Here is a 27,433-nt window from a genome sequence, read left to right on the forward strand (position 1 = left end):
ACTACTCCACATTCTTCACTGGTGCCTCCAGCCTCAGTATCTCCCAGTTTTCATCTCTCTCACTCTGCAACAGTCCTACTCAAGCACCTCATTCCCCCTCTCCAGTACTGGCCTCACAGTTCTCTTGGCTCCACACCCCTCCAGACTTCCCAGTTTTTACAACTATTGAGTCTCTCCTCCTCCAAGTAAAGTGTCTACTGGGACATGTCTAGATCACACACCCTACCCCACTCCTCCTTTGCTTTTCCAAGCAGGCAACTATCACTAGTTATGCTCCCAATGCTGCCATGAAAATTAATCTGCTATAGAAATAGAAACTATCTATTTAGGTAGGAAGGCTGCTACAGGTTCAGACAATGGGATTGTTCTGGTAGCCTAAAGATACCTATTGGACCTCTCTGACATGTGTGCTGGGGGTACAACAATACTACCCTTTTCACTTGCCCTGCATTGCAAAACAGGAATCATGTTTATCCCCAAAGCTCTTTTTGCTAGCCAAAAATATCTACATCCTGTTTCTTTGGGCACAGCAGTGGCAAATGGTGCACCTAATCTGTTTTAGGAAGTCTTCAGTTATCTTTGGAACCTTTAGGAAAAAAAAAGTGCTGTTAATGACTGGCAAGTAGAAAGACGTGGTGTCTACTGAATGCATGAACTGACCTGCCACAAACACACCAGCTGCAAAATTACTTCCTTCTACTCTGAACAGCACTTCAAGCATACAAAGTAAGGCACTAGTAAAGCACTAAAGAAGCTGAGAATGTTCATCATTACTCTAATTTGAACAACTTCAATGTATTGCAAAGGTTTGTCTTTGGAAGCAGGTTCTAATGCTACTCTTGCATACAGGTATGCTTCCAAAAGACTGGGCTGAATATCTTTTATTGATGCACATCAATATGCCACACTCTTAGTGAACGTCACATGAAGAAACTATTTCAGATGAAAACTCTGTCTGGCTAACAATCCACTGCATCTGTGTAAAACCTACTTAGAAGAATTATGAGATCAATTTATTAAGGCCACACAACCTTAAAAGTCCAGTATATTGAATAAAATAATTTTATTTGTATTTAATTAATTTGTTCGTGAAAAACAAAGTTTATGGAATCTGAAAGTTGATGATAATAGGTAATTTTTAACTGAGGCTTAATATGAGAGATTCTCTACCCAAAAATATGTCAAACAGTAAGATTATAAAGAACTTCAACATTCTGTGCTATACTGTATGATATGTAAACAATTTTGAAAATACTTCCCCATTATATATTTTGACACAGTATGCACAAATTTAAAAAAATAAAATTAAAATGAAGTTTAAATGCCTCAAGGGATTTCTTAGAAGTAAAGCCATCTGAAAAGCCACTTACAGTCTGCGGTGACAAACTTCTATATAATCAAAATATTCCCCATTTCACAACGCAGAATAACCTGCTGAAGGCAACTCCCTATCAAAGTGATGCCAGCAACACAGATCTGATTGTATGACTTCAGCACTTAAAAGAGCACATTGGTTATACATGGCTTTAAACCCTGGGCTACAATTATGCTACCTGAACTAAATTCAAGTCTAAATCAGTCATGTAGAGAGGTGTGTGTCGTCTGAACGCTGTTTAAAGTCCGTGTTTTCCAGATCTGATGAAGGTGGTGAAGACGCTCTGATGCTCTTGTGCTTATATTTAGGGCGGGATGAACTTCGCAAATACCAGATTCTCCAATTAATGACAAACCACAGACCCCAAAGTAGGCATGTAAAGCATCTGAAAGAAAGACAGAAAAGGGGAAAAAACATTTCAGACTGTAACAGCCAATATTCAGCCCATATTCAAACACCTCTGAGTAATTACAACCAAGGAAAACAAATAATCAGGTGCCGTATATTGGATCAGCAGGCAATCCTCGTCCTCAGGGAAGAATTATGCATCTGACTCCATTGATTCGGAAGGCTAACTGATTACTTTATTATACTATACTATATTAAAGAGATATATACTATATCACATCATACTTACTTCTAATTTCTAAACTGAAAACTTGTGACTGTCAGCCAACAGTTCCAACACAAAGATGTGGATTCAATTGGTCAATGAATCAAAACACCATCACCAGAATCCAACCATCAAATTCCTGCAGATAAATAATCTTCCAACACATTCCACATGTTTGCAAAGCAACAGAAGCAGCAAATGAGGTAAGACTTGTTTTCCCTCTGTGCTTCTCCAGGAAAAAACCTGAGAGAGAGAATTATGTCTCCCTCTGTTCACAGGGCATGTGAATACCACAGCCGTAATTTAAACTTGAGTTTTGATGGAAGGAAAACATTTCTGCTCAGAGTTACCAGCATGAACTAAAGTCCACATTTCTTTTACAACAACTTGTGCACTATTTTTTCTGAGTGCCACAGCCAAAAAGCAAAAGAATTTAAATATCCAAAAATAACCAGTCCAGAAAGCAAATATTTTCTTGCATTTTTGGCTGGTTACTTTATGAGCAGCTAACTATTGAAACAACAAAATTAGTGCAAATAGCTGCCAACAGCAAGACTTAGAGAAATTGAAGGAGGCATTACTTTTCCTAGCTTCCCATTTTCCTGAGAGATTATCCTAAGGATAGGAATTCATGCAGCTTGATCAAGAGATGGCTGCCACCAAAATGGGATACTCTTACTCTTCTGTTCCATGCTGCTCCTGATGTCCACTTTACACCAGGGCTGTAGCTCGCTGAGTCTGCCTCCTCTGGGTAGCAGCAAACTATTAGATTGGATTATCTGCCCAGGAAATCACAGGTGAAAGACAGAAAGAAGGGAATTTCATGTTCCCCTTGAAAAAGCTCAACATGTAGCACTCTGTGTAGGTGTCAATAATTTAGTATTTCACTAAAATGATCATAGAATCATTTAGGCTGGAAAAGACCTCTAAGATCAGGTTCCAATCCTTAACCTAACATTGCCAAGACCAGCACGAAACCCTGCCCTTAAGTGTCATATTGTATCTCCAGGGATGGTGACTCGAACATTGCCTTGAGTACCCTGTTCCAATGTTTAACAACCCTTCTGATGAAGAAATGTTTCCGACTATTCAATCTACATCTCCTCTTGTGTAACCTGAGGCTGTTTCTTCTTGTCCCATCAGTTCTTTGTTAAATAATGCTAGTGGCCTCCACAACCAACAATATTTTGATGTCTGTTAGCACGGGAACAGCAAGACTACAAAACATTATTTCCCTGAATAATCAGCTGGAAAGAGTTACTTGCTAACATTGCAAGTCCATGTAACACATAGATTATCGCCAGCAGCTGACCGTCTTCTGAAACTTCTCCTAGTCTTAAAAACATTATTGCACAGCAAATACAGTTTGAGTCCCCAAATTTAAACAGAGCTTTTATAAAGTAGGAGCCCCAGAAATTAAAATCTAATTCTGATTAAGTCTTAGGAACCTTTATAGTGTCAACATGATCAAAAGACAACTTGCCTTTCAGATATGAGACTGAGCTTGCAGGAAGCTCAGTTGTCTATCTGTAACAATGAAAACACAGAAGCAATCTTTGCAATGTTGCATTTATAGTCTTTCTTTGTATCAGAACTGCACTAACTTTGTGGGGAGGGACCCCACAGAGGCAATCAAAGTCTGACTCCTGGTTCTGCACAGGACACCCCAAGAGTTACACCACATGCCTGAGAGCATTGTCCAAAACTTTCTTGAACTCTGTCAGGTTGGTGCTGTGACCACTTTCCTGAAAAGCCTGTTCCAGAGCCCAGCCACCCTCTGGGTGAAGAACTTTTCCTAATATCTAAACTAAACCTCCCCTAATGCAACTTCAGGCCACTCCCTGGTGTCCTGTCACTGTCACCACAGAGAAGAGATCAGTGCCTGCCCCTCCTCTTCCCCTCCCAAGGAAGCTGTAACTGCAGTGAGGTCTCCCCTCAGTCTCCTCTTCTCCAGGCTGAACAGACCAAGTCACCTCAGCCACTCCTCACATGGCTTTATCCTGAGGCCCTTCACCATCCTCATGGCCTCCTCTGGACACTCTCTAACAGCTCAGTGTCTTTTTTGTGTTGTGGTGCCCAAAACTGTCCCTGGCACTCGAGGTGCCATGTACTGGACAGTTTGTCCAGAAGGATCTTGGAAGGGACACTACTGAATCACACACTTACATCAAATGGCTTCCCTTGGTCAGCTGGGGGGACAACCTTGTCATAAAAGGCAATTAAGTTTAAGACAGGTTAACATATGATGGGTATTTGAAACAGACTTTTCTAATCTCTGACTCACAAGGTAAATGTTTCATTAAGACAAACCAAAACACTCCTTCCAAATGATACTGTTAAAATCTACATGATGAGGACAAAATGCACATCTATCACAAGCACTGTATTTTCAGGGTGGGTTTACCTTGAAAAATTTTGAACTGTTGTTCAATATGAAGTTATCAACAGATTCAATACCAGGGCACAGATTCTAAACATACTCTTCCTTTATTATGACTGAATTTTTATCTTATTTGGTCCATTTACAAAGCCAGTTTATCTTCCCTGTACAAAATGCCATGGGTGCTGAAAACCTACTGGCACAAGCTTTGTTTTCAGAAACTTGCAATACATTAATTGAATTCTAACAACTTTTAAAATTAAAACATTTTAGCATCTTTTGGAGTTTTTTTCACTGCTTCAAATGATCCACTTCTGAAAGTATAGTGTCAGACATACTTGTATAAACACAATCTGTAAATCATAGTACATAACTGAGTAAACTTTGACTCTTTTTACTTATATCAATGACTTGTGAATAAACTTAAATTATTAATTTTCTAAAGAAACAAATATTTTTATATAATAAGCGCAATTTACAGAGATTCCTACAACACAATATATCCTTCAAGCAGAACAGTTAAACACATACTAAACAGACAGTGATACTCTTTTAACAGTAATCTAAACAACAAGATTCACTTCCTTTGTGGCTGAACAAGGACAAACTTCATCCCTCTCTTTCCACTTCAAGAATGAAAATCCTTTTATATTTTGAGTTTTTTTTGGTTTTGGTTGGTTGGTTGGTTGGTTGGTTGGTTGATTTTTTTTTTGCTCTTCTGTTTTTTTTTTGAATGGGTATGGTTTCCCTTACACCTCTCAGATGTCTGACTGCTGGAGTTTATTTCTTACTTAGACCACACTCATTGCAATTTTGACAAGTTATTTTACCTGGATGGCTGTCTGGCCACTTGGCAAATCCACCAACAAGGCGATCTTGAGTTGACAGGATGTAATTTCGGTTTTTCTCAAAATTTGTATATTGGAATATGTTCAAGAGCTGAAAAGAAATTAGATTGTAACAGTAATGTAAGTCTTATTATACTTTTAACACTAAGTCTTAACTAAGTGTTAGTATATTTTTAACGCTAGAATATAGTGCCTATTTTTGAGATAAGCAATAACAGCACAGATAGCACTAATCTGGTAAACCTCAATTTCCTGCATTTTTTGCAAGATGAAAGATATTTATAGTCATTGGTGCATATTGGTGCACTTGTGTCAAATATCTAACGCTTTCAAGCAAAGAAAATAGTGCTTAAAGAAATCAAAACAAGTCAATAGCTATCCCTACACCTGTTCTGTACACTACCTTCAATGTTGCTCCCACCCAAAAGGAATAGCAAGTGTCTACAGGTTTGTTGGGTCGTCCATGGTAGCCATTCTGTTGCCTCATTATACACCATCTTCTTATTCTGGTCAGTTCTTTTTCTGAAAAAACTTCCTCCAGTTTGCCCATCAAACACAGTGATGCAATACCACAAAATGTAGAGCCCCCTATAGAAGAGAAGAGAAGGGTTTGCTTCTGTGAAGAGAAAGCAGGGTTTGCTATGCTTTGATACACTGATTTTCTGAAGCCTGTATGATCTCAGTCAGAACTTTAACTAAGCTACTTGCAATGAAATCAATGGACTTTTAAAAGTATGAAAGAGTTAATTTTGAGTCTAAAATACAAATAAGTAAGAACACAAGTTCAGCAGGTATGTCAAAGGCCAGGGGGAGAACTCAGGAACTCCCTCAACCCAGCTCTTGTAGAAATAAACCAGCTCATTTTCTTAAAGCTGTTTCTTCTTATAATGCTGTGCAGTCTACATTACACAGCAGTCCAGAAACAAGCAAATGGAATTGCAACAGAAATATTTCTTCACTTGTAACTTAAAAAAGAAAGCTATTGGAATGCCAGCAATCAGACTGAAGCAGAGATGCCAAAGCCAGCCTCAGACACAATCCCCCAGAGGATATAAACAGACAGAAGTGTCTTGAGAGCAGAAGGAGAAAAAAACAATTCAAACTAAAATTATTAAAAAAAAACAAACCAAGAACAATGTGCGCACTTAATATGGTGAAAATACTCCTGGACTCTCATGGTTGTAATACATACAAATTGTGCTTCTAAGGAATTTTTTGCTGTCAAGGAAACTGTATGGTAAACAAGATAAACTTATGATCTTTGTGTAGCCCAGCCACCACTTTTTAAAGCTCATCCAAGTTTATTTTGAGTCTAATACCTGATATGAAAAAATCAGAGTCTCATAAAGACCATAAGCAAGCTGCTGACAGGAGACTTGGGCCCCAAAGTTCCTTACAATATCCTGGTGCTGGAAGACCCCAGGAGCTGTAAGATTATTTTCACTCTGATGCTGAAATGCAGTGCTGAAGTACTGCTATTTGTTATCACTAACAGTTTACAGAAAGTTAATTAACCAATTGTTTTAATACCTAGGGATATAACTTAAATTTTTCAGCTTTATTGATCCAGCAAGAAGGAAAGAGACAAAATCCTATCAAAGCTCAATACTAAGGGTAAACATCTGAGAGGATCATAGAACCATTCAGGTTGAAAAAGACCTCCAAGATCACCAAGTCTAACCTTGGACCAATCAGTCCAACAGAATACAGCACTAGATTTAGTATCAGTCACCTAAGAGCCAAAAACTCCTCTGTCCCAAGCAGACTGTTCCTTCATGGCACAGAAATATTTTGCTTAAAAATAGCAGTCTCTTGGAGATTCCTATCTTCAGATCTACCAACTCTTTACAAAAATTAACTGTTGCTTCAAGATTTGATCCCACAACAGATGCTGTATCTATCAGAGGAAATGCTTCTATGCTTTACCAAAGCTGTTGAAATTGGAAATTATCAGCTACACGGCACAAAATCTCTTGTAGATAAAATCCTGAGAGTAACAATGACACATGTGGAAAAAGTTTGCTCTGCCAGCAACAGCTGAGAACTAAAAGCAACACCTTTCAACAAAACATGAGATAAGATTACAACAAAAACACACATGAGATAAGATTAACAGGAGTGATTAAAAAAAGCCTGTCTGTTGAGATATTAAGCTAGATCTAAAGGAAGAAGTGACATTTGGAAGCATGTTTTGGATTTGTTCCTCCTCACACAACTTCCTTAGAAAAGAAGGAAAGGTATGGCATACCCCACACCTGCTACAATACCACTCTGAAAGGTGTAGAACACTTTGACATTCTTACCATGAGATTCCAGTCCAGCTCCCTGTGCCAGGCCATTATCATAAGACTGAAGGAAAAAAAATATCCCACAAAGTAGTTAATTTAGAGCTACAGCACTTTGACAGACATTGCAATTTCTTAGTTTACCAGCAAAATTATCAACAGATCATTGCCATGATTTAACCTCATTAAATTCTGAACCTCCAAAAATTCTTGCCACAACACAGTTAACAAATCAGCTCTTTTTCAATGCAGGACGTTTTTATGACTTTCATGGAATTAATTTTAGTTGTGACACATGTTAAAAACCTGAAAAAGGGTAAGCCACAAAGAAAAAAATCATGTAATGAAGGTATAAAAAGAAAAAAAAAGGCTATGTAATCAAAACAAAACAGAATTAAATCGATAACTTAATCTGTCTCTAATCCAAGAGCAGTTTAACATTAAAAAAGAGGCAAAATGCAAAGTACTACTGTGTGTAGAATACTCAAATCCAAGCAATTCTTTAGTAAGAATCAAGTGCATCAGGCTTTAAAAAACAATGAGAAGGGAACCAGAAGCAAGAAGAAAATTGTAACATGCATTGGAATAAACTTAAATTGGCCTATAAAATATTACTGTTAAAAAATACCATTACAGTGCTGAAAAATCACTGTTAAGTGCAACAAAACGGGAAACTCAAGTCTGACAAAGCACCAAGAATATCATAGTTCATGTCTGTCATGAGCAATCTAGGAATACATGTACATGTAAGAATAATAATCTTTCTTCCCTAAAAATCCATTAAATCATTTTACTTGAAAAGAAACAAAAGACCATGTAAGAAATTATTCATAAAATAGCAAATATTTATTTGACAAGAGTTCATAGAATACTTAATGAATTATCTCTGAACAAATACCAAATTGCTTAGTAGGAAAAATGAGGTGTAACTCTTGAAGTTAAATTACATTGGCCCTACGTATTCTACATCAACTGCTCAGTTAATGATTGGATCAGTATGTGATCAGACACAAAGCACCAAAAATCCTTCCCCCACATCCTCCAGGTGCTGACTGTGAATTTCTCACATTTTCTCTGAAACAGTGGCTAGTAGATACGGGACATCTTGACAAACCAATAATAGGACTCCCATAGTCCTAACCAAAGAATGGCTACAGGACTATCATATCTTCAGACACTACTTAAGGATTATTTTGTGCATCTGCTTTTAAGGCTGACATTCAGAAGACAAAAGTAAACAGAAGAAGACACAGAAGCAACACTAAAACTTTATTCCTAGTTTTGAATTGTTGCTGCAAGCTGAAGCAACTAAAAATACTAATATCTGAAACATACACTTCAAGCTGCAGCTTGATTTCTCAGGTTTGAACCAGTAAATTTTACTAATCTCTGTGAACTTCTGAATGTTAAAGCACACAGTGTGAACTCTTCCTTTTTCACTGCCTTTTGAGAATGCAATACAAATGTGCTACCACACTCCACAGATGCATTAATTGCTAAGAAAAGGCAAGCTGATTAGCAAAGCTATGCTGGCAAAGCTAATTAACTCTACAAACAGCAATTTTAAGAGGAGGTGGTTTGCTTTATGTTTGACAAAGTAATTAGCTCTGAAGAAAAGCTGTTAAGTGTGCATCCCAGACACTACTACATTGGGCTGTACAATTAGCTTTAAACTCTAACAGACAATAGCTGACCCTTGGCAAACTGATGCCTATTTATTTACAGACAGCAGCTGCTCTGGGGACTTGTGTGCCTTAAAGAGCTAGGGAACACTTTCATTTCTTGGTCCTTTTGAAAAGGCTCCAGAAATTGTATGCAAAAGGAGCTCTTGATTACTGCAACATGACAACTGTATAATTAAATACTATCCTCAGGAAATGTGTAAATCCAGTTTGGTAAAATCTTCACTGCAAAGTCTACAAGTTTTACAACCAGCTTAACTATATCAACAGACCAATACAAGTGCATTTGAAGAAGACTATACTAGAAGAAGCAGCTGATATTTTTAAAGCTTCTTGCAAAATCTCTATTAGAAAAAAAACGTTGTTGCAAAGAGCCGTTATTGAGCTTCTGTAAGTCATTCAAAATCTCAGCATCCTAGTATTTGTTGTCTTTTGATTAGTGATATATCTAAGTTTTGAATGTGAAAGACAAGAGTCAATCTACACTGCTAGTGTTGAAATCTGACAATTTTACTGACAATAAAACTGGCCTAGAATTATTTTTGTGATCAGCATTGTATGAACACTTTTTTAGTCGAATTACAACAAGAAGGCTATCTATTCTGTATGAAGATTCAATTATTTTTAACATTTTAAACATGGTTTATGTTCCAATCTCCTGCTGTTCCTGAAATGCCTAACTAAACAAACGCACTCCTTCATTCAGCTGTATTGAATTGTATGTCACAATTCTTATACCGCATCACTAAAGGTAGCAAATTCCAAAGAATAAGCTAAAAAATCCACAAGCTTATTACAAACAGTACTGTGGTCAACCAGTTACATTACTCTCAATCCAGATGAGTTGTACTTCACATGAATGGCAATTTGAAAAACTGAAAGAATTTCTGTTAACTGTCATGTGCTTCATCTAGGTGCACATGAGTGACATACAATAGTAAATCAAAACCACACCCTTCTGTCAAAGCAGTTTGGTACTGAGCAATGAAATCCCTTTTTGTCTACAACCAAAGAAAGTGACAGAATGAGGTGACATTGTGACAGCAAAATAGGAATAAGCATTTACAATAAAGCCTATAGTTATTAATTGTATAGTTAATTACACAAGGAGCAACAAATGAAATAACCTCAAACAGAATTTACTTTTAATTGTTCCATTTTATAGATTAGTTTTAGCACCATCTACAAAATCTTAATGAGAGAAATCAAGCTAACATTCTTGGATGCCACATTTCAGTCGTTGTGTTTATTTATGAAATACACTTTAAGAAATACCTGGCTCCTGTGATAGGTACTTAAACTGAAATACATCTCAAGGAAAGTGGTGGAAAGAGATGAATGAATGAAAGGAAAGAAAACTACTGCTGTGAAATGATCTTCACAATGGGCTGCTCCCTGAATGTCTGAGACTTCTTCAGACACATGCGCAGCTCTAAATGTGACCAAGCAGGATGCAAAGGTTTTGTGTCTTTTCTCAGAATTGCCAGACACTTTGCAACTGAATTAATTCACAGAAATACTGGTGGGCCAAGGAGGGAAAACCCAGCAAACACTGACAGAACTAGTGTATGTGTGCATACCAACTCTGCAGTGAATTCACAGCACAGAAGTGGTTTAAAGAAGTCCTACTGAACACAGTGTAGAGTTAACCTCCCAATTCACAGTAAACCTGGACAAAAATACAGTGTGTCTTGCTGCACATTTCTACATGCTAGAATGACTGCCCCCTAAAGAGCACTGATTATTGATTTCTCTAAGTTACTCACTAAGCTAGCCAGAAAAAGACACAATCTTTGTGATAAGCCACAGTGTCTTCTGAACTTTGACAAGACAGTTCTGAACATGGCAAGACAGTTCTACTTTACTAGTGAACTGAAGTATTAGTAGGAGGCCTTCCAAGATGTCTTGCCATGGTAAGGCCTCAATTATTAGAGGTTTTTTTAAACGGTATCTCTTTTTCCAATAGGAACATAATGACTGGAATTTGCAGGTGCAACAATTAAAGCTAAGCTCTAGAAGCAAAGTTTAAATTTGGTTCAAGATCACACCACACAATAAATCTCCAGTACCACTTCAAAGCTCTAAACTTTCAAAAAATCTTCACTTGCCTGCTCTGTTAATGGCCTCATCTGATGCTGTCTGTTTTGTCTTAGAAAGAAACAGTTGCTTCTCCCTCTATTTTTTCAGTGCTACCTGTTACATTAGGTATCTCTGTCACACTCCAGTTAACAGTCTCATTTCCAGAATAAAGACTCCTAGTATATTAAATACTCCTTTTACACAAGCTGATTCATACCTTTCACAGTTCAACTCAACTTTCTTTGTCCCCTTCTTAGTTCCACCATTTCCTTTGGGATCAAAACCGTACTCAAATGTTCACAACTAACAGACAATGTGATGTACAGAACTACAATGAGGATTTTGCTCTTGGGTTTTGTTTTCTATTCTTTTTTAATACTTGATTCTCCTATTGTAACTCTGCTAAGCTATTTGACTAAAAACTGATCTCAGTAAACATTAAGGTCCAGAAATTATCAGAGAAGAAAGAATGTTCCCAGCCTAATCTGTAAGAGCAAGCACTCTGCCTAAGCTCCTCTCTCAGACTGAAAGGACTGATAAATCATCATCCTTAGGTGAAACCCACTGAAAGGATTCAGCACGGATATTCTCATGCTGAGAACCCATGCTAACTTAGGGGAGCTACCAGCTATGGGAGAAGGGCTCTTATGGGAAGCAGGGGAGGAAGATTCCAGGATTGTATAGAAACCCCCTTATCATGGACTGTTTTCTGGGGAATGCAGGGGTAAGCATAACTTACTATGGGATGGCTAGGGAAAGGGCCGATGGCAAAAACCAGAAATATCAAAGGAGACCGGAGAAGAACAAGGGGAAACAGAGGGGAAAATGGGATAAAAGGTGCTACTAGGATGTGAACAGGCTGCAGGTCCATATCCTTGTATGACTGAGTTCTGGCCTTGATCATCTCTGTCTGTCCAGGACTATGGCAGTGTGCCAGAAAGCTTCTTGAAGTGTACAGTAAGAAATACTAAGACATCCAAATACCTCCTTTAAAAATAAACAACAAATAAAAAACAACTTGGTCTGAAGCAAGAGATTTTGAAGTCTTTTTTTAAACTTGTTTCTCACATAAATTGTACAATCTTGCTGCTGACAGCAACTACTGAAAATAGTCATTTACAACAGAAGTTGTGTGTCATCATAAATTTGGGTCTTCTTTGTGGACCACAAGAATTTAACCTGTGTTTACTCACACTAAGGGAACTGCAATTTTCAAGCTTGCTCAGCTTCCTTAAAAAATTGTGTTTCAATCTTTGAAAATGTAACTCAATTAAACTAATGAAACAACATGAAAAAAAATGGAAATCTCCTTTACTCCAATCGAATATGAAGACCATTTGCACAGACACGGAAAAAAAATGTGTACGTACTCACAAATATATTTTTTCATTCCAAGTACCTAATAAATAAATTATGAAGTGCATGACTGGAAACACTTAAGGATGAAATTATGTCAATAATTAGTTTATTTAAATCTGTGTATCTTTTAAAAAGCAGTACTCCAGCTCAATGAAATACGAGGATTTTATTGGTACACTTTTCCAAAGTGCTTTCTGCACTTTTTCTAAACACAAACATCACACCTTAGTTTTCAAAAACTTGCTTTCAATTGCTTAATTATTGTAAATAAAGAGGCTTTTTAATACAATTTGCTGCGAACAAACACACCAAATAAAATTATCTTGCTAGCATACACATTTTAATGAAAATACAAATGCAAAAAGCCAATGTACTTTGTAATTCTCAACTTGCTAGAGCAGGAAGAAAAAATAAAGAAATTACCGTAATACAGTTTGGACAGACATTTTTTTAAGCCACAGTTAAGAAGAAAAGCTAAAAGCCTGAAAGCATAGGAAGTAACATTTTGTGGACACTCACCATACTTCTTCTAATGTAGTCTATTGCTTTCTTCATATCCATGCCTGACCAGTTGTCGAGCATGTAGCAGATGCAGGAAGCACAGTACACAAACCTCATATCATTTTCACTTCCTTCCAGCACTGCACAGAAACTGAAAGAAACATTTCTGTCTTTAAACACTGTTTTGCCTGTTACACCAGAAAATATGAAATGCGGTTCAAAGAATTGCACAGTGTTTTCTCTAAAGATTAGTTTACAGTAGTCTCATAAATATAACCCAAAGCTACACTAGATTTTCTTTTTAGAAGATGTGACTCTAAGCCAAGGAAAATGCATAGAACTCTAAACATTTAGGAGCCTGAGTGACTATTTCCAGCAACATAATGATACTGGTGCTTATTTATTCCAAGATGTTTATACTTACAGTCTTTCACCTATTACAGTATATAAAGATACATGACTCACCATTTTACCTCTTTTGGGCAGAATTCTTTGACTTCCTAGGAATCCTAATAGCTCACAAGGCTTTCTTTCCTTACTGCAACTTGAGGACCAGTTTCCCAGGTATGTATAAAGGCAATTGCTAATACGACCATTTCTAATACAAATGGTGAATCAGTTTTTAATTAGTTACTGTTACAATTGCACCAAACTCTATGAACATTTTAAAATTTTTGTATCTGGGTTATTTTGGCACAATGTCAGAGACACTTAAGATGACGATGGATGCCCTGATTTGGGTGTTTGTATCAGAAAATTGCCAACAGAACCAGGGAAGTACCCATCCCCCTGTACTGGGCACTGGTGAGGCCACACCTCGAGATTTGTGTTCTGTTTTGGTCCCACAAGACAAGGAAGTCCATTGAGGTGCTAGAGTGTGTTCAGGGAAGGGCAGTGGAGCCAGGAAGGGTTTGGAGCACAAATCTGAGGAGGCGCAGCTGAAGGAGCCATAGAGAAAAAAACACCGAGAGGACAACTTATCACTCAACTACCTGAAAGGTGGTAAGTTGGGGGTTGGTCTCCTCTCCCATGTGGGACAGAGGAAATGGCTTCAAGTTGTACCAGGCGAGGTTTAGATTAGGTATTAGAAAAAAATTCTTCATCAGAAGGGTTGTCTAGCACTGGAACAGGCTGCCCAGGGAAATGGTGGAGTCACCATCCCTGAAGGTATTTCAAAGACATGTAGATGTGGCACTTAAAGACACAGTTTAGTGCTGGACTTGGCAGCGCTGGGTTAAGAGTTGGACTTCATGATCTCAATGGTCTTTTACAACCTAAACGCTTCTATGATATACAAAACTAGGTAAATGGTTGAATTACCTGTGACAATAAATAAACCTTCAATTGTTTCTTCTAGGACTTGCTGCTTGGCAAGCCTCCATTTGGTTCGAAGAGCCAGTTAGCACCCTCTGATGACTTAACTACTTCCAAGAAGCCAGCACATGTTCTATGACTTATGTGACTACCAATCAAACTATTTTTCTAATAGAACATAAAGATTGTAGCTACTTCTATAAGGAACATGTTTCTTACGTTTCATTCCACATGCGGCTAGTGGGAGTTGCAGCATATAAAATATCTTTTACCTTCCATCCTCCAGCTGGAGAGCTCTTAGTCCTGCCAGTATGGCATCTTTATTTACTCGACTTAAATCATCTCCAAGAATAACCAGACATGATAGTCCTGTGTAAGTCATTGCTATGTGCCCACTATCATAGGGATGAGATATGCCTGGACCCTAAAAAAGGAGGAAAAAATAGAAATTTTGAAACATCACAAGAGCTTACACTGCAGCAAATTTTTTTTTAAGGTAAGAGGTAAACAAATCACTTTTCCCTTTACTCATTATGGTTAAACTGAAGGTATCCTGCTCAGCTTTCCTCACCAAACTCTGCTCAGCTTTCCTTATCAAACTAAGTTACCACATAACTCTGCTGCTCTTGTAAACACTTGGTCAGTAGGAAGCTTTGGAAAGAAGCTTTACCAAGAACTCCATTTGTGGAACAATTAAGGAAAAAAGGGGATGTCTTCACCTGTACCTAAGTTTGTCCTGACACACCACTGGGCATTAACTTCCTGGCAGCTGGGTAAGCACTCTTAAACAGCCTAACTCTGGAGGTCCCTCAGCAGAGATTTTACAACATAACGATCTACAAGGAGAAAGCAGTGTGAGAGATTATTAGTAATCTCTCTGTCAACTGAAGCAATACCAAATTACCTACTTACCTACTTTGATCTCTATTTTAAAATAATAATTAGAGTTCAAACAAAATATTTATATACCAAATAATCACAGAAACACAGAATATCCTGAGTTGGAAAGGACTCACAAGGATCACTGAATGTCAACTGAGAAGCAAAAATTATAGTTAAAGGCTGACTAGTCCCATAATACAACTCATAGAAATGGGAAAGGGATTGATACAGCTATGCTAAAACTACTATTTTTCTTTATGGTATTTTATAGGCCCATCCTGGACTGTACTACTTCATGAAAACAGAAACCACACATAACAAGATGACTGTGGATACCTGGGATGGTTCAGTTTGGAGCAACTGGAAGATAATTATTTTAAACACAATAAAATTATTTCAATACTGAGTATTAGAGATAGATTTTTAAATGATATTTTACTGGCATTATTGCCTAATCAGTTGCAATTCTTATTTTGCAATTAATCCTAAAAACACAAGGAGAAAGCAGTATAAAACCAAATTTAATATTATGTATAATTGGTATTTTTCAGGCAAGTCATGCTTATTTCCAAAGCCAAAAGGCTTTTCTTCTAGTAAGAAACTGGGAGAAAAATTGTTATTACCCACTGGACAGTAAGAGATTGCTTTCACACAAGGGAACCAAAGACAACTGGAAAAGGGAGGCAGAAAATAGGGTGAAATGGGTTCAGCAGCACTGAAAAAGCTATGTAACAGAGGAGAACAGGAGTGTATGTGCTGAGAGCTGCACCTCCTCTCCTTTACTTCAAGTCCTGGACCCTCTCTTGAGGTGGTATCACAAATTTGAACAGCTCCCACTCCCATCCCTGTACTGCCAGTGCCCCCATCACTGTCTCCTACCCTACACATTAAATAGACATATAGGGCACATTAAACTGCTTTTGTTAAGAAGTCTCTACTGACCTGAGCTAATGCACTGGTGCAGAGTATGCTCTGAGAAGACAACAAAGGGGGTATGGCCAGGGTCTGTTCTCCATGCACTTTGCCTTTTGTGAGAATTAGTCTGTAGGTCCCACAGGAAATAGATTTACTTGGATCTCAGAGATGGAGTAAACAGTTCTGTTTTGTTGGAATTACCATCATATTCCTCACAATCTCAGCCTTTTTTAAAAGAATTAACACTTAAAAGATTTAAGCTGGGGGAAGCTTTCAAACATTTAAACTTGGCTCAGTGATGTGACAGTGTTCCCTACTATATCAATTAAAACAGCTATTAAAACATAACTCATGGCCACCAAGAATTCCCGGTGACCACTGCAGAGCCAAGAAACTCTCTCTGCTGCAGAAGCACGGGCAAGATCTCTTCAAACACTAATAAAGAATGCTACTAAACATGCACTAGCACTGGCACAGTCCCACTTTGAAGACAGGGTTCCTTCAGGTGCCAATCCACACACAGAGCTAAGCGGTTTTGACACATTTGCACAGAGGTGTGTGCTGAGTGCTAAGTCCACCAAGCCAACACACCTGGTTACAGCCAAGAAGCATAATTATGCTTTCAAAATACACAAGTATGTAGTTCCTGTATTGACGAAGATCCCCCCATGCAGGGAAGAATGATGTGCAGAACTCCATGATATCAGAAGGCTAATTAATTACTTTATTATACTATAGTATACTATAACTATTTTACACTGTATTACACTAACAAGAACTATACTAAACTGAAGAACCTCGTGACTGTCTGCTGACCAGACAGTCAACACAGCTTGGACTGATAGGCTAATTAACACAGTGTCCACCAGAATCCAATCAAGCAATCCCTTTAGGTAAATAATCTTCCAACACATTCCAAGAGTCCAAAAACACAGGAGCAGTAGTTATCTAATTTCCAAATAAATGCCTACTCAATAGCTATTTAACAATCTATCTTTTGCATGTTTTGATGTATTTCACAACACATTTTACAGGTGTTCAGTTGGTAGGGGTCTTCACTTGGACATGGCTAGCCTCAGCTTTAGAGGCCTCTTTTTCATGTTCTTAAATTCATTAAAGTACAAGATTTTAGCTGTTGCCAAACAATTAGTGGCTAGTATCTAGCCACTAATTCAAGGTGTCTCTGCCTCTGTAATCTCTTTAATAGTTTCAAAACTATTCTGCAAGACCTTTTGTTAAGTTTCTCACTTCATGGAACCACAGAATGGCCTGGGCTGGAAGGGATCTTAAGGTCATCTAGCTGCAACTCCCCTGCCATGGACAGAGACACTTTTCAGTAGACCATGTTTCACAGGACCCCTTAAAATATACAGAGATGCCTGCTTAAAATAAAAAAAATATTAGTACAGAGATATTTTGGCCCAGGCTTACCTGGGTCTTTATAGTATTTATTTTTATCTTACATTTACTTTTATATTCTATTTATTGTTATCTTTTCTGTGATTCACTCTGAAAATATTTATAACTATTCATCTTTCACCAGTATCACTGTTGCAGCCTTGAGAAAATACAATGTTGTGTCAGGAACACAAAAGATATCTTTTTTCTCCCCAAGTGAAAGCACATGTTAATTACCACAATCTTACATAAAAGTTGCAGCTATTGAAAACAAAATTCTCATTCACAATGCTTTCAACATACTAAAACTGAATCACAACACTTTCAACATACTGAAAAGACCTAGGCTTACCTGAAACTTTGAGGAGGCTGTTTAGCCGTAAATTTAAAAGCTAGTTTAAACTGCAGTAACAGCAAATCTGAGACACTTCAAAATGTGGAGCCATTTCAGTATAAAATTATTTTCTAATTCGAAAAGCAATCATGTTTTGAATGTGAAGCTAGAGGAGTCACTCTTAGCATTCATTCACAGTTAAGACTGCTACAGTTCGTGAGGGCTGTGTTGTGAGTTGGTGAAGTGGATATGGTTTTGTTTCACTTTTGCTTCTGTCCCAAAAAGCTGCAAAGACACTGCTGTCAAACACCTCAAAGGCAACAGCTAAAATACCACAACTCCCAAATCAAACCCAAATAATCTGCTATTGAGAGATTTAGTAAAGCTGGATATTCTAACATAACCTTCACTTTTTTTCTATTAGTTTGAAGGGCCCTTAGTGACTGAATAGATTTGGCTATCACTTTCTTAAAAGTTCAAGAATGAAATCACTATAGTGGCACGTAATAGATACCAAATGTCCATGAAAATCCAAAATGCTTACAGACTTTTTCAAAAAGTATTTTTTATGGCAGACTTAACAGAACACTTTTAAATAATGAAAAAAGAAAAATGACTTGACTGTAAACACACCCCAGAGTCATGGCAGTGAATTTCTAACTCTTTTTTTTCTGAGTTATTTCAGGACATTTCAGGCAACAGTGCTGGAAATGCTTTAAACCTTTATTTACCAATAAATCAAACTGATGCAATCCTTCAAATGCAGATACAATGAAGAAAGTACTGCAATGCTTGAATAAAAACCACATCCATGTGCAAACAATTTTCTAGAGATACTGACCTTGTAGCTAATTTCTACAAGTAACTTGATTCCACTCCTTTATCTCATATGTATAGTGGCCAACACATTCTAAGACACCAATGGACAGCAACATATTTCCAGTAAAGATAATATTTCAGTATGAAGCATTTACTATTGGAAGGCGAGAATTAACTTAAAACACCAGAAAGTGCTGGGAGGAGAAAACAATGCTCTGCCAATCTTACAGACTTTTTGTCTTCATAGCCCTTTACAGGATCTCAGAACTATATCCAGAATAAACTCTTCTAGCTTCATACACTGGGGAGGATTTGAAAAAGGCTTCCAAAAGTATGCACTAGTACTACTATTTAAAATACTACACTGTAGTGCTGCTAAAGGTATGATACAACTGGAAAAGGAAAGTAAAGGCCATTGTGCAGGAAGGACTGCAAAAGAAGTACAGTAGTTCTGTCCTGTGTTTTAGAGTAAAGAATCAGATTGTACTGAAAAGTGGATGAAAAATCTGTGAAAGCACTAAACTAGCCTCTGCTAACCTCATTTCTGTCTTTTATTAAAAGCATTTTCTTTTAACATGGAAGAACACTCTTCAACTGGGCTTCAAAGCATTTGCTCTCATTGTCAGGACAAACAGGGATGAACAGACGTGCCTACGTCTGGGTGGGTATCAGGAGCAGTCAAATATGAATGATTCAACACAGGAAGAGAAATACCAGTTGCAGACACTGACACTTGCAGACACTCACTTTGGAAGAAACAGTCAGGCCCAGTCTTTTAATACATGCCTCCCTGGCTGGTGTCACTGCCAAGACTTTAGGTGGTTTTTGACAGTGGGATGGCCTACATGGCACCAGATACACTGGCAGCATCAGATGGGATTCAGATGGGATTTTCTCAAAGGACCTGGACAAGCTGCAGAAGTGGGTCATGAGAACCTCATGAGATTTAACAAGACCAAGTGCAAGGTGCTACACCCAGTTCAGGACAACCCCAGACTGGGAGGGTACAGACTGGGAGAGGAAGAGAAGTCATGGAGAGCAAAGGTCTTGGGGGTGCTGCTGGGTGAGAGGCTGGACACAACCTGGCCCTGGGCAGTCACAGCCCAGAAAGCCAAATGTGCCCTGGGCTGCAACCAAAACAACGTGGGCAGCAGGAGAGGGAGGGGATTCTGCTCTCCTCTGGGGAGACCCCATGTGGAATGCTGTGTCCAGGCCTGGGTCCTCAGCACAGGGAGCATGGGAACCTGTTGGAACATATTCAGAGGAGGCCATTAAGTTCATTAGAGGGCTGGGGCACCTCTCCTATAAAAAAAGGCTATGAGAGTTGGGATTTGTCAGCCTGGAAAAGAGGAGGCTTTGAGGTGACTTAATTGTGGCCTTCCAGATCCTAAAAGGACCCTACAAGAACGATGGAGAAAGACTTTTTATCAAAGCATGCAGTGACAGGACAAGGGGAATGGCTTCAAGCTGAAAGAGAACAGGTTTAGATTACATATTAGGAAGAAATTCTTAACTGTGAGGGTGGTGAGGCATTGGAACAGATTGTCCAGAGCTGTGGAATCCCCATCCCTGGAAGCATCCAAGGCCAGGCCGAATGAGATGCTGAGCAATCTGTCTAGCAGAAGGTGTCCCTGCCTGCAGCAAGGGGATAGGAGCTAGATGATCTTAAGGGCCCTTTCCAGCCTGAACCTTTCTATGATACCAAAGATCAGCATGTTCTGCATCACTTAATTAGGGCTATTCTGCCCAGCTTCTCTACCTCATGACAATTCTTCAGCTAGAGAAGTTTTCCTTTGTTAGGAGAAGACCAGAAAAGGAGGAGACTGCACTGAGATAAGCCACGATTTGTGTGTCAGTTTCTTCACTGCTGTGAGAATTTAAGTTCTAGGTATCATTTTATGCATGTTTCTTATGCACGATTCTTAAAAGTTCTGCAAACATTTCGGTATTAGCAGTACAAAATTCCCTGCATTCCAGACATTCTGTAATTATGCAGTTAATATTATAGAAAAGACACAAGATCATTTATTGCCTAATTGAAAACATTTCACATACACATTCTTAACTGACCTTGGAGGGACTGAATGGCATCCCTAAATATGAAGAACCTCTGAATCCACAGCGACTCATATTTGATCCTGGAAAAGATTAAAACAATACTCAACTAACTTGTTTTGTTGAAACATTTATTATAAACCATAATTATCTAATGAGATCAAGACCCGTTAGTTCAACACTATTCACAGCCTTAATAAACTGTGTATGTGTCTCTCAGTTCCCAAGCTTAGTTTGTCATCTCTCTCATTAACAAAAAAAAATAAAGAAAACCACAAGCAAACTTAACTTACTTACTGGTGTAGTGACAAAACACAAAGCATCAGATTTTTCATTTTTTTTAATTTGGTGGAAATCAGTTTGTGTCATCACAGACTTGTCTTCCATGCTCGCAAGAAAAAAAGAGAAAAGGACTGCTCCCCTGGGAAAATGGCCAGAGTTAACATATTTTTTTATTCCTCTCTGGATTCTTGCCTGGTAATACCATCTGTTCCTAAAGCAGAACTGTTTCAAGATACTTCGCAACACGTTCAAGGATAAACAATTCACAGTTTTAAGCACATTGTAGCTATCAAACATTTCTGCCAGTGATACAGTGTAAATTGTTTCAAACACATCACAATACCTGAGCATGTGGCACAAAGAACCATGAACCAAATGCTGTTAAGAGTTTAAGCACAGCTTTACAGGACTCAAACTTGCTTTTGCATGGCAAAACCTCAGTTTACTGCTCAATGTCTGAAACTAAAAACCTAATGAATGCCGCAGTCAAACAGCAGCTGGTTGTTCTTAAATACTACTGACCTCTTTTAAGCTATTCAGCCTTTAAGCTAAAAATCCTCACGGATATTAGAGAAAATTGCCCCAGAATAAATAAGAATGAATAGTTATAAAGCTAAAAGCTCTAAGCAACATCACTATGCAATGTGGCCTACAAGCTCTGGTGTAATTTGGCAGCACATGACCTTCTCATTCTAAACATACTCTGTATATATGCAAAATTTAAACTAGAAAGGTTTTATTAGCTTAAGAATTTCAACTTGGCCTGAAGTATGCAAGTTTCTCTGCCAGACAAGTCTTTGGAGCTAACTGACATAGAGTGAAACACCTGCAATTCTCCACTTCCTCCACAGTTCAGTCAAAAGTACTTCTTAATGATTCTACACATGTAACAAAAGCAACTTCAGCCTGCTTAAAAGCTGGTGTGCCATAGTCTGATCCACACAGAGGAAACAAAAAGAAAAAAAATAATATCTGTTTTATTTTATTATAATATAAACATTCTTAGCAGAGAACATTTGTCTATTCACTTGCAGAGTCAAAAACTTGCATTTCATGTCACCTCAGCCTCTGCAAAGCACAAAAAATTAAATTAGTCTTAAAGACTAATCTAAGGTCCCAAAGGACACTGCCCAAAAAAGCATCACAATTTCAAAAATGACACCATATGAACAAATCATAGAGAAGATCTAGAATTCTTGCCTGGTAAGTCCCAGATTTCCTGGATGACATCGTGGGGCGGGGAAATCACATTCATGATAGTTTTCAGTAAAAATGAACCTGTGTCTTAAGTGCTTAAGCAAACTAGAACCCTGAGTTTGAAATGATACTGGTACAGAAACCCTGTACCTAGAAAAGAGTTATTATGCTACTAACACAGCTATTCTGGCCTACTGCAAAGGACACATGCTACAATTAAGACAGCTCTGCAGCTGAACAGAACTCAGCTGACAGTTGCTAGATGGAAGGATTCATCCCAGAAATACCAATTTCCATCACTGGCCTTTTGGAGTGTAGCTTATAATTCATTATCAAGGTAGAAATGGCAGCATGAAACCCAAGTTTGTGTGCTGTTAGTGGGTCAGTCTGATCCCCTTCCGAGTTCACAGATGCTATACAAATAGATTAAAAATACATTAATGAAATCATGATGTATTACTCCCTTTAGATGTTCAATTTTCATGTAGTATTTCAAAACCTTTTTTCTACTACTAAACTTTTATCAACTAGAAAACAGCATTCACAATTTAAAAATTGGATTTAAAGTTGGATTTTTAACTGTATTGCTATGAATTTAAAAATCTATTTTGACACTTTTTGTCAATACTTCTCATCTCCCACTCCAAACTTCATACACTGGCTCCTAGGAAAAACAGAAGACCAGCATGCCCTTTTAGGAAAACTTTAGGGCAAACTTTGCAGGGAATTTGATCATCTCCCCCCTTAAATGCATTAATGTTCTTGCAATAGATGCTTCCTAGATCTTCCTACACTATTACAAGGGAGTTGCTAAATCTCTAGTCACAGTACAGGAAGTAAAAAATAGAATTTTGAGTTGATAAAGGAAGCATTAAAACAGGAAGTGAAACCAGATTGTTTTAAACCGCATGACTCTGGAACACTAATGTAGCGTCTAAAAATGGTTTTTTAGCATCCTGTGAGCATACTAGTTGAAAATCAAATGAAAACCAAAGGCAAGTTACAGGAAATTACTGTTATTCGGTTTATGAAAGAAACTTTACAAAGTGAAATTTCAACTTCTGTAAAGTTGGCTTTACTATTTTATTGCAATTTACTTGTACTTCTTGTTTTTTGTAATAGCTTAGTATTGCTAATCCAACTCTTCACTTTCCTGAAGCAAAAATGGGCTGTCAGAATCAGACATAGAATTAAAAAGGAAATAGACACAAATGAAAAGGATGCGATCACAGCCTATGTCCCTTGGGGAAAAACTGCTGGAGTGGCCAGTTCAGCTGCAGCAGAGTTAGCTGTGCCTCATCTCAACTGCAGCTGTGAAATGGTACCACCTGGTGTTCACTTCCACCACCAACCTTACTTAGCCACCTTCTACAGGAGCTTAAGACAGAGCAAAAAGTAACAAATACTTCATAAACTGCTGTGTAACTATTTGTGGTGGTTTGAAAGCTGAAAAAACACACCTGGAAAAACATTTCACACTTCACAACTAAAGAAAATGGACCCTTTTCCAAAACCAAGAGACTTCATGCTTAAATCAAGAGCTGAAACTTTCTAGTGAAGAAAAAGATGTTACTTATGTGTCCTTAAACCAGAAAGTCCTTAAGATACATAAAAGAGCTTCAAGTGATGACCACAGACAACTTATCCTATGAGCTCTTTTTTTAAAGACAGGGAATTTTTGTTATTTATATTTTATGATTTCTCTTGCATGGAAGGATTGATAAACTTTTACCACTAATTTTTCACATTCAGATTATCCACACATGCCTCTGGCTGCAAGGCTTGTCTCCTTTTGCTAACTACAGGAGTTTACACACATTACTAAAATCTTTTAATGTATAAAAAAAAATCATAGCTTTAATCATAGGTTGATTCAGTCCATACATCCAGATAAAAGTAAGCATAAGCTCTTCTCACTGAATTAGAGCTTGTAATTGCTCCTGTAAAGCAAAGCACTAGAGGATGTCATTAATGCAAACTTCCATTCTCTAAAATGTCCATTATACAACTAGATAAACACTTCAAATGCAGCCATAAAAGAAAGTCATGCTGGAAGAAAATTTGCATTTTTGCTCAAGAAACTCATGATCAGAAAGCTCACATGTATCAATGATTTCAAAAAAGTCAATGTCATTTTATACATTTTTTTTCATTACTGCCACATAAGAAGAAAGAATCATTAATACAAATCTGAATTTAGACTTTGATAGAAGTAAGTTTTAGGTCTGTCATGTATCATACTGGTTTTCAGCCTAGTATCCATGGGTCCTGGGGATTCAGACCAATAAATAACATATGTTTTGGTATTCCTTTTGGTTCCATTTTTTTAGTACAGCAAAGCTAGTGAAGCATCCAGCTGTCAAAAAGTACAATTTTCTTCCTTCTCCCATAGCGGGCTGGCACTGGCACTCCCAATCCACACAGTTCACCAATGCAACACAAAGCTAACCTTCTGTTAGATAAATAAATGCGTGTTTTTCTGCCACTGCAGCAAGCTCTCAAGCAGGATCAAACAAATGCCACTGTTCTTATGGGGGAGGATGGTAGATGAATATGGCCAAGCAGTGCGCTTCCACTGTGTAATTAGATTACTTGAGTACAAAGCTCCGGATTCACTATCTTTTAAAAGTGCTGAACCGGCCTTGAATGTGACTTGCAAGAAACTGGAATATATCTTTCTTAAATTGTATGAGTTGCACTTCAGTTAGTTAAAATAAACTTGAAAGAGCTCTGTCAAGGAACTGCAGTATGAGAGGAAAAACAGTAAAACACTGACATGATCTTAAGAACAAGTAACTAGCTAAAAGAGGGTGTGTTGTCGACCCTTTCCCAATTTCACTAACACTTCAAAAAGCAACGTTCTAATCTAAAAACGTATCATTTCTGCGAGGCTTGTAAAAGAACACTGCCCTCCACAAAATTAAAAAAGATAAAAGCACTTTTTAAGATTTCAACTTCTTTCTAAGAGGAAACTTTGTTAAGTCTTCCTGCAGCGACCACACAAAGAAAACAAAACCACACAGTAGCTAGGCACCTAAGTACAGCATTCACTAAAAGGGAAGGAAAGGTAACAATGGCCAAATTCAAAGATAAAGCCAAACTATTTAGCATGAGTTACAGAAGACAGGGATCCTTCAAACAAGCAGAAGGCAGCAGTAAGTGGAAGCATTCAGCTAAGAATGTGTTTCTGTGTGAGGCTCAGTTTGCACATGTGATGTGTTGCCACTCTCTCCTAATTAGAAGTGGTATTGAGCCAGCTTCTGGAAGACTTGAGCTAAAGTTATGGTACCAAAAAGACATTTTTTGTTTGAATCACAGCTACTATAAACCCACAGAAGAATACAGTCTATCCAGACAGATTCTAATCTTCAGCTTCCTCAAGTGCATTTTGATTAGGCTGACAGAGCATATGTTTGCGTTCTTACTCAGTAGATCAAGATCTCAACATTAGTGTGCCTTAGTTTCAAAACTACAAACCTCTGAAGTGAAGCTGTCATTAGCCATAAGACATATTACATACCAGTAAATACAAACATGTCTCAAAACTTAAGACTATCATAGGGTATTGCGAGACTTTATCTAAGAAGTGCTCTAAACCACCAAATTCTGAATTTTCTAACAGGTTCTGTAACACTCTGCTGTAGTGGGTTGACTCCAACCAGCAGCTGAGGCAAGAAAACAGAGAGATGAGGAGAAGACTCAGAGAGTGAGACAGAGACAGTTTGATAGGTGAAGCAGAAGTTGTGGGTGCACAGCAAAGCAAAGTAGGAATTCATTTACTACTTCCCATCAGCTGGGCAGGTTTATAGTCACTTCCCAGAAAGCAGGGCCTCAGCAAGTGTATGGGTTACTCAGGAAGACAAATGCCAGAACCATGAATATTGCCCCCTTTCTCCTTCTCTTCCCAAGTTTGTTTTTTGGTTTTTTTGGTTTTTTTTTTTTGCTGAAAATGATGCTAGATTCTATGGTGTCCCTCTGGACAGTCCTGAGGTCAGCCTGGGTCAGCTGTCCTGGCTGTGTCCCCTGCAATATCTGCCATGAAAGGAGTGCAGAGGAGGCAAAAAGAGCCAGCCTTGACTAGTACTGCTCAGCAATAGCTGAAAGACTAAAACACTCTTTTGGTACCAGGCTCAGAACACAGCAGATTAGAGGCTACTGTAAAAAAAATTAATTCTAGCCCAGCCAGTGTACCCACTATAACAGTTATTGATAACAATAAACAGATACTAAGTTTGTGGAGCACCAACTACTCTGTCTCCCATCCACTGGAAAGAAGACTCTAAGGTAGCAGTAGTTCTCAAAATAATATGAATTTACCCTTTCAAAAAAATGCTTTAAATAAAAATCAAGTTAAGTGCTATGCACAAAGGAATGTTTGGAGGGACAAACATGAAAAGCAAAGAAATTTATTTTCTAATAAGAATTACAGGACTTCTCTTTTTGACTGATACCAAATTTTAGAAATTCAACCACGGATGCAATCAATAACAAGCCCCAAGATTCTGTAAAAACATACTATCATGTAAAATGTAGCTTTTAAATTGGTTTTCAGTCCCAGAGCCAAACTTTATGAAGACTTTCATTGAGTACAATGCAGTTACTTTAGATTGGTGGAATTCATCATTATAAAATAGTATTTTAATTTAAATTTTTATAAATCAATATTCCAGGGAAAGAGACATTTATCAGAATGCATGAAAAAAATGCTGCAATAGCATATCTCTTTAAAAGTAAAACATCGTGCTTTCTTGGTTTTGGTTTTCTTTTTTTTTAAACCCGGACAGATTCCAATCCACCAAGCTACGAATCTCCTCTTTAACTACAGATGCACAAGCACTTTGAAACCAAAAACTGCAGTGCTGTAGCCTACCACAGTTTAGTCACTTCTCCAAAGAGGCCGAAAGGGAGTAGGAGCTCTGCTGCTGGGAGGCTGCCAATTAACAAGCATTGCACCCACTCAGGATTATCGACCAGAGAGCCAACACATTTTACTGGAAGTAGACATTACCAGAGTGTAGGCGTTTCCTCTTCACATTTAGTCATTCAATATCCAGCCTGCTGCTATCAGCATCATTTACATTTTGCATTTGCACTTTCTATTGCACATTTTGTCCA

General features: G+C 37.9%; 1 protein-coding gene across 1 annotated transcript in view; it reads right to left on the bottom strand.

Annotated features, from left to right (window-relative positions):
• Positions 1-572: 572 nt before the first annotated feature.
• PGGT1B (protein geranylgeranyltransferase type I subunit beta) overlaps positions 573-27,433 on the bottom strand; it is a 33,717-nt gene continuing 6,856 nt past the window's right edge. Inside the window, 8 exon segments of the mRNA XM_030968361.1 lie at positions 573-1,623; positions 1,626-1,760; positions 5,199-5,307; positions 5,620-5,804; positions 7,520-7,565; positions 13,141-13,273; positions 14,709-14,860; positions 20,855-20,922. Of these exon segments, the coding sequence (XP_030824221.1) occupies positions 1,580-1,623; positions 1,626-1,760; positions 5,199-5,307; positions 5,620-5,804; positions 7,520-7,565; positions 13,141-13,273; positions 14,709-14,860; positions 20,855-20,922 (872 nt within the window). The 3' untranslated portion in view covers positions 573-1,579.

The sequence above is a fragment of the Camarhynchus parvulus genome, chromosome Z (genome assembly GCF_901933205.1).
Source record: "Camarhynchus parvulus chromosome Z, STF_HiC, whole genome shotgun sequence".
NCBI classification, from domain to species: domain Eukaryota; kingdom Metazoa; phylum Chordata; class Aves; order Passeriformes; family Thraupidae; genus Camarhynchus; species Camarhynchus parvulus.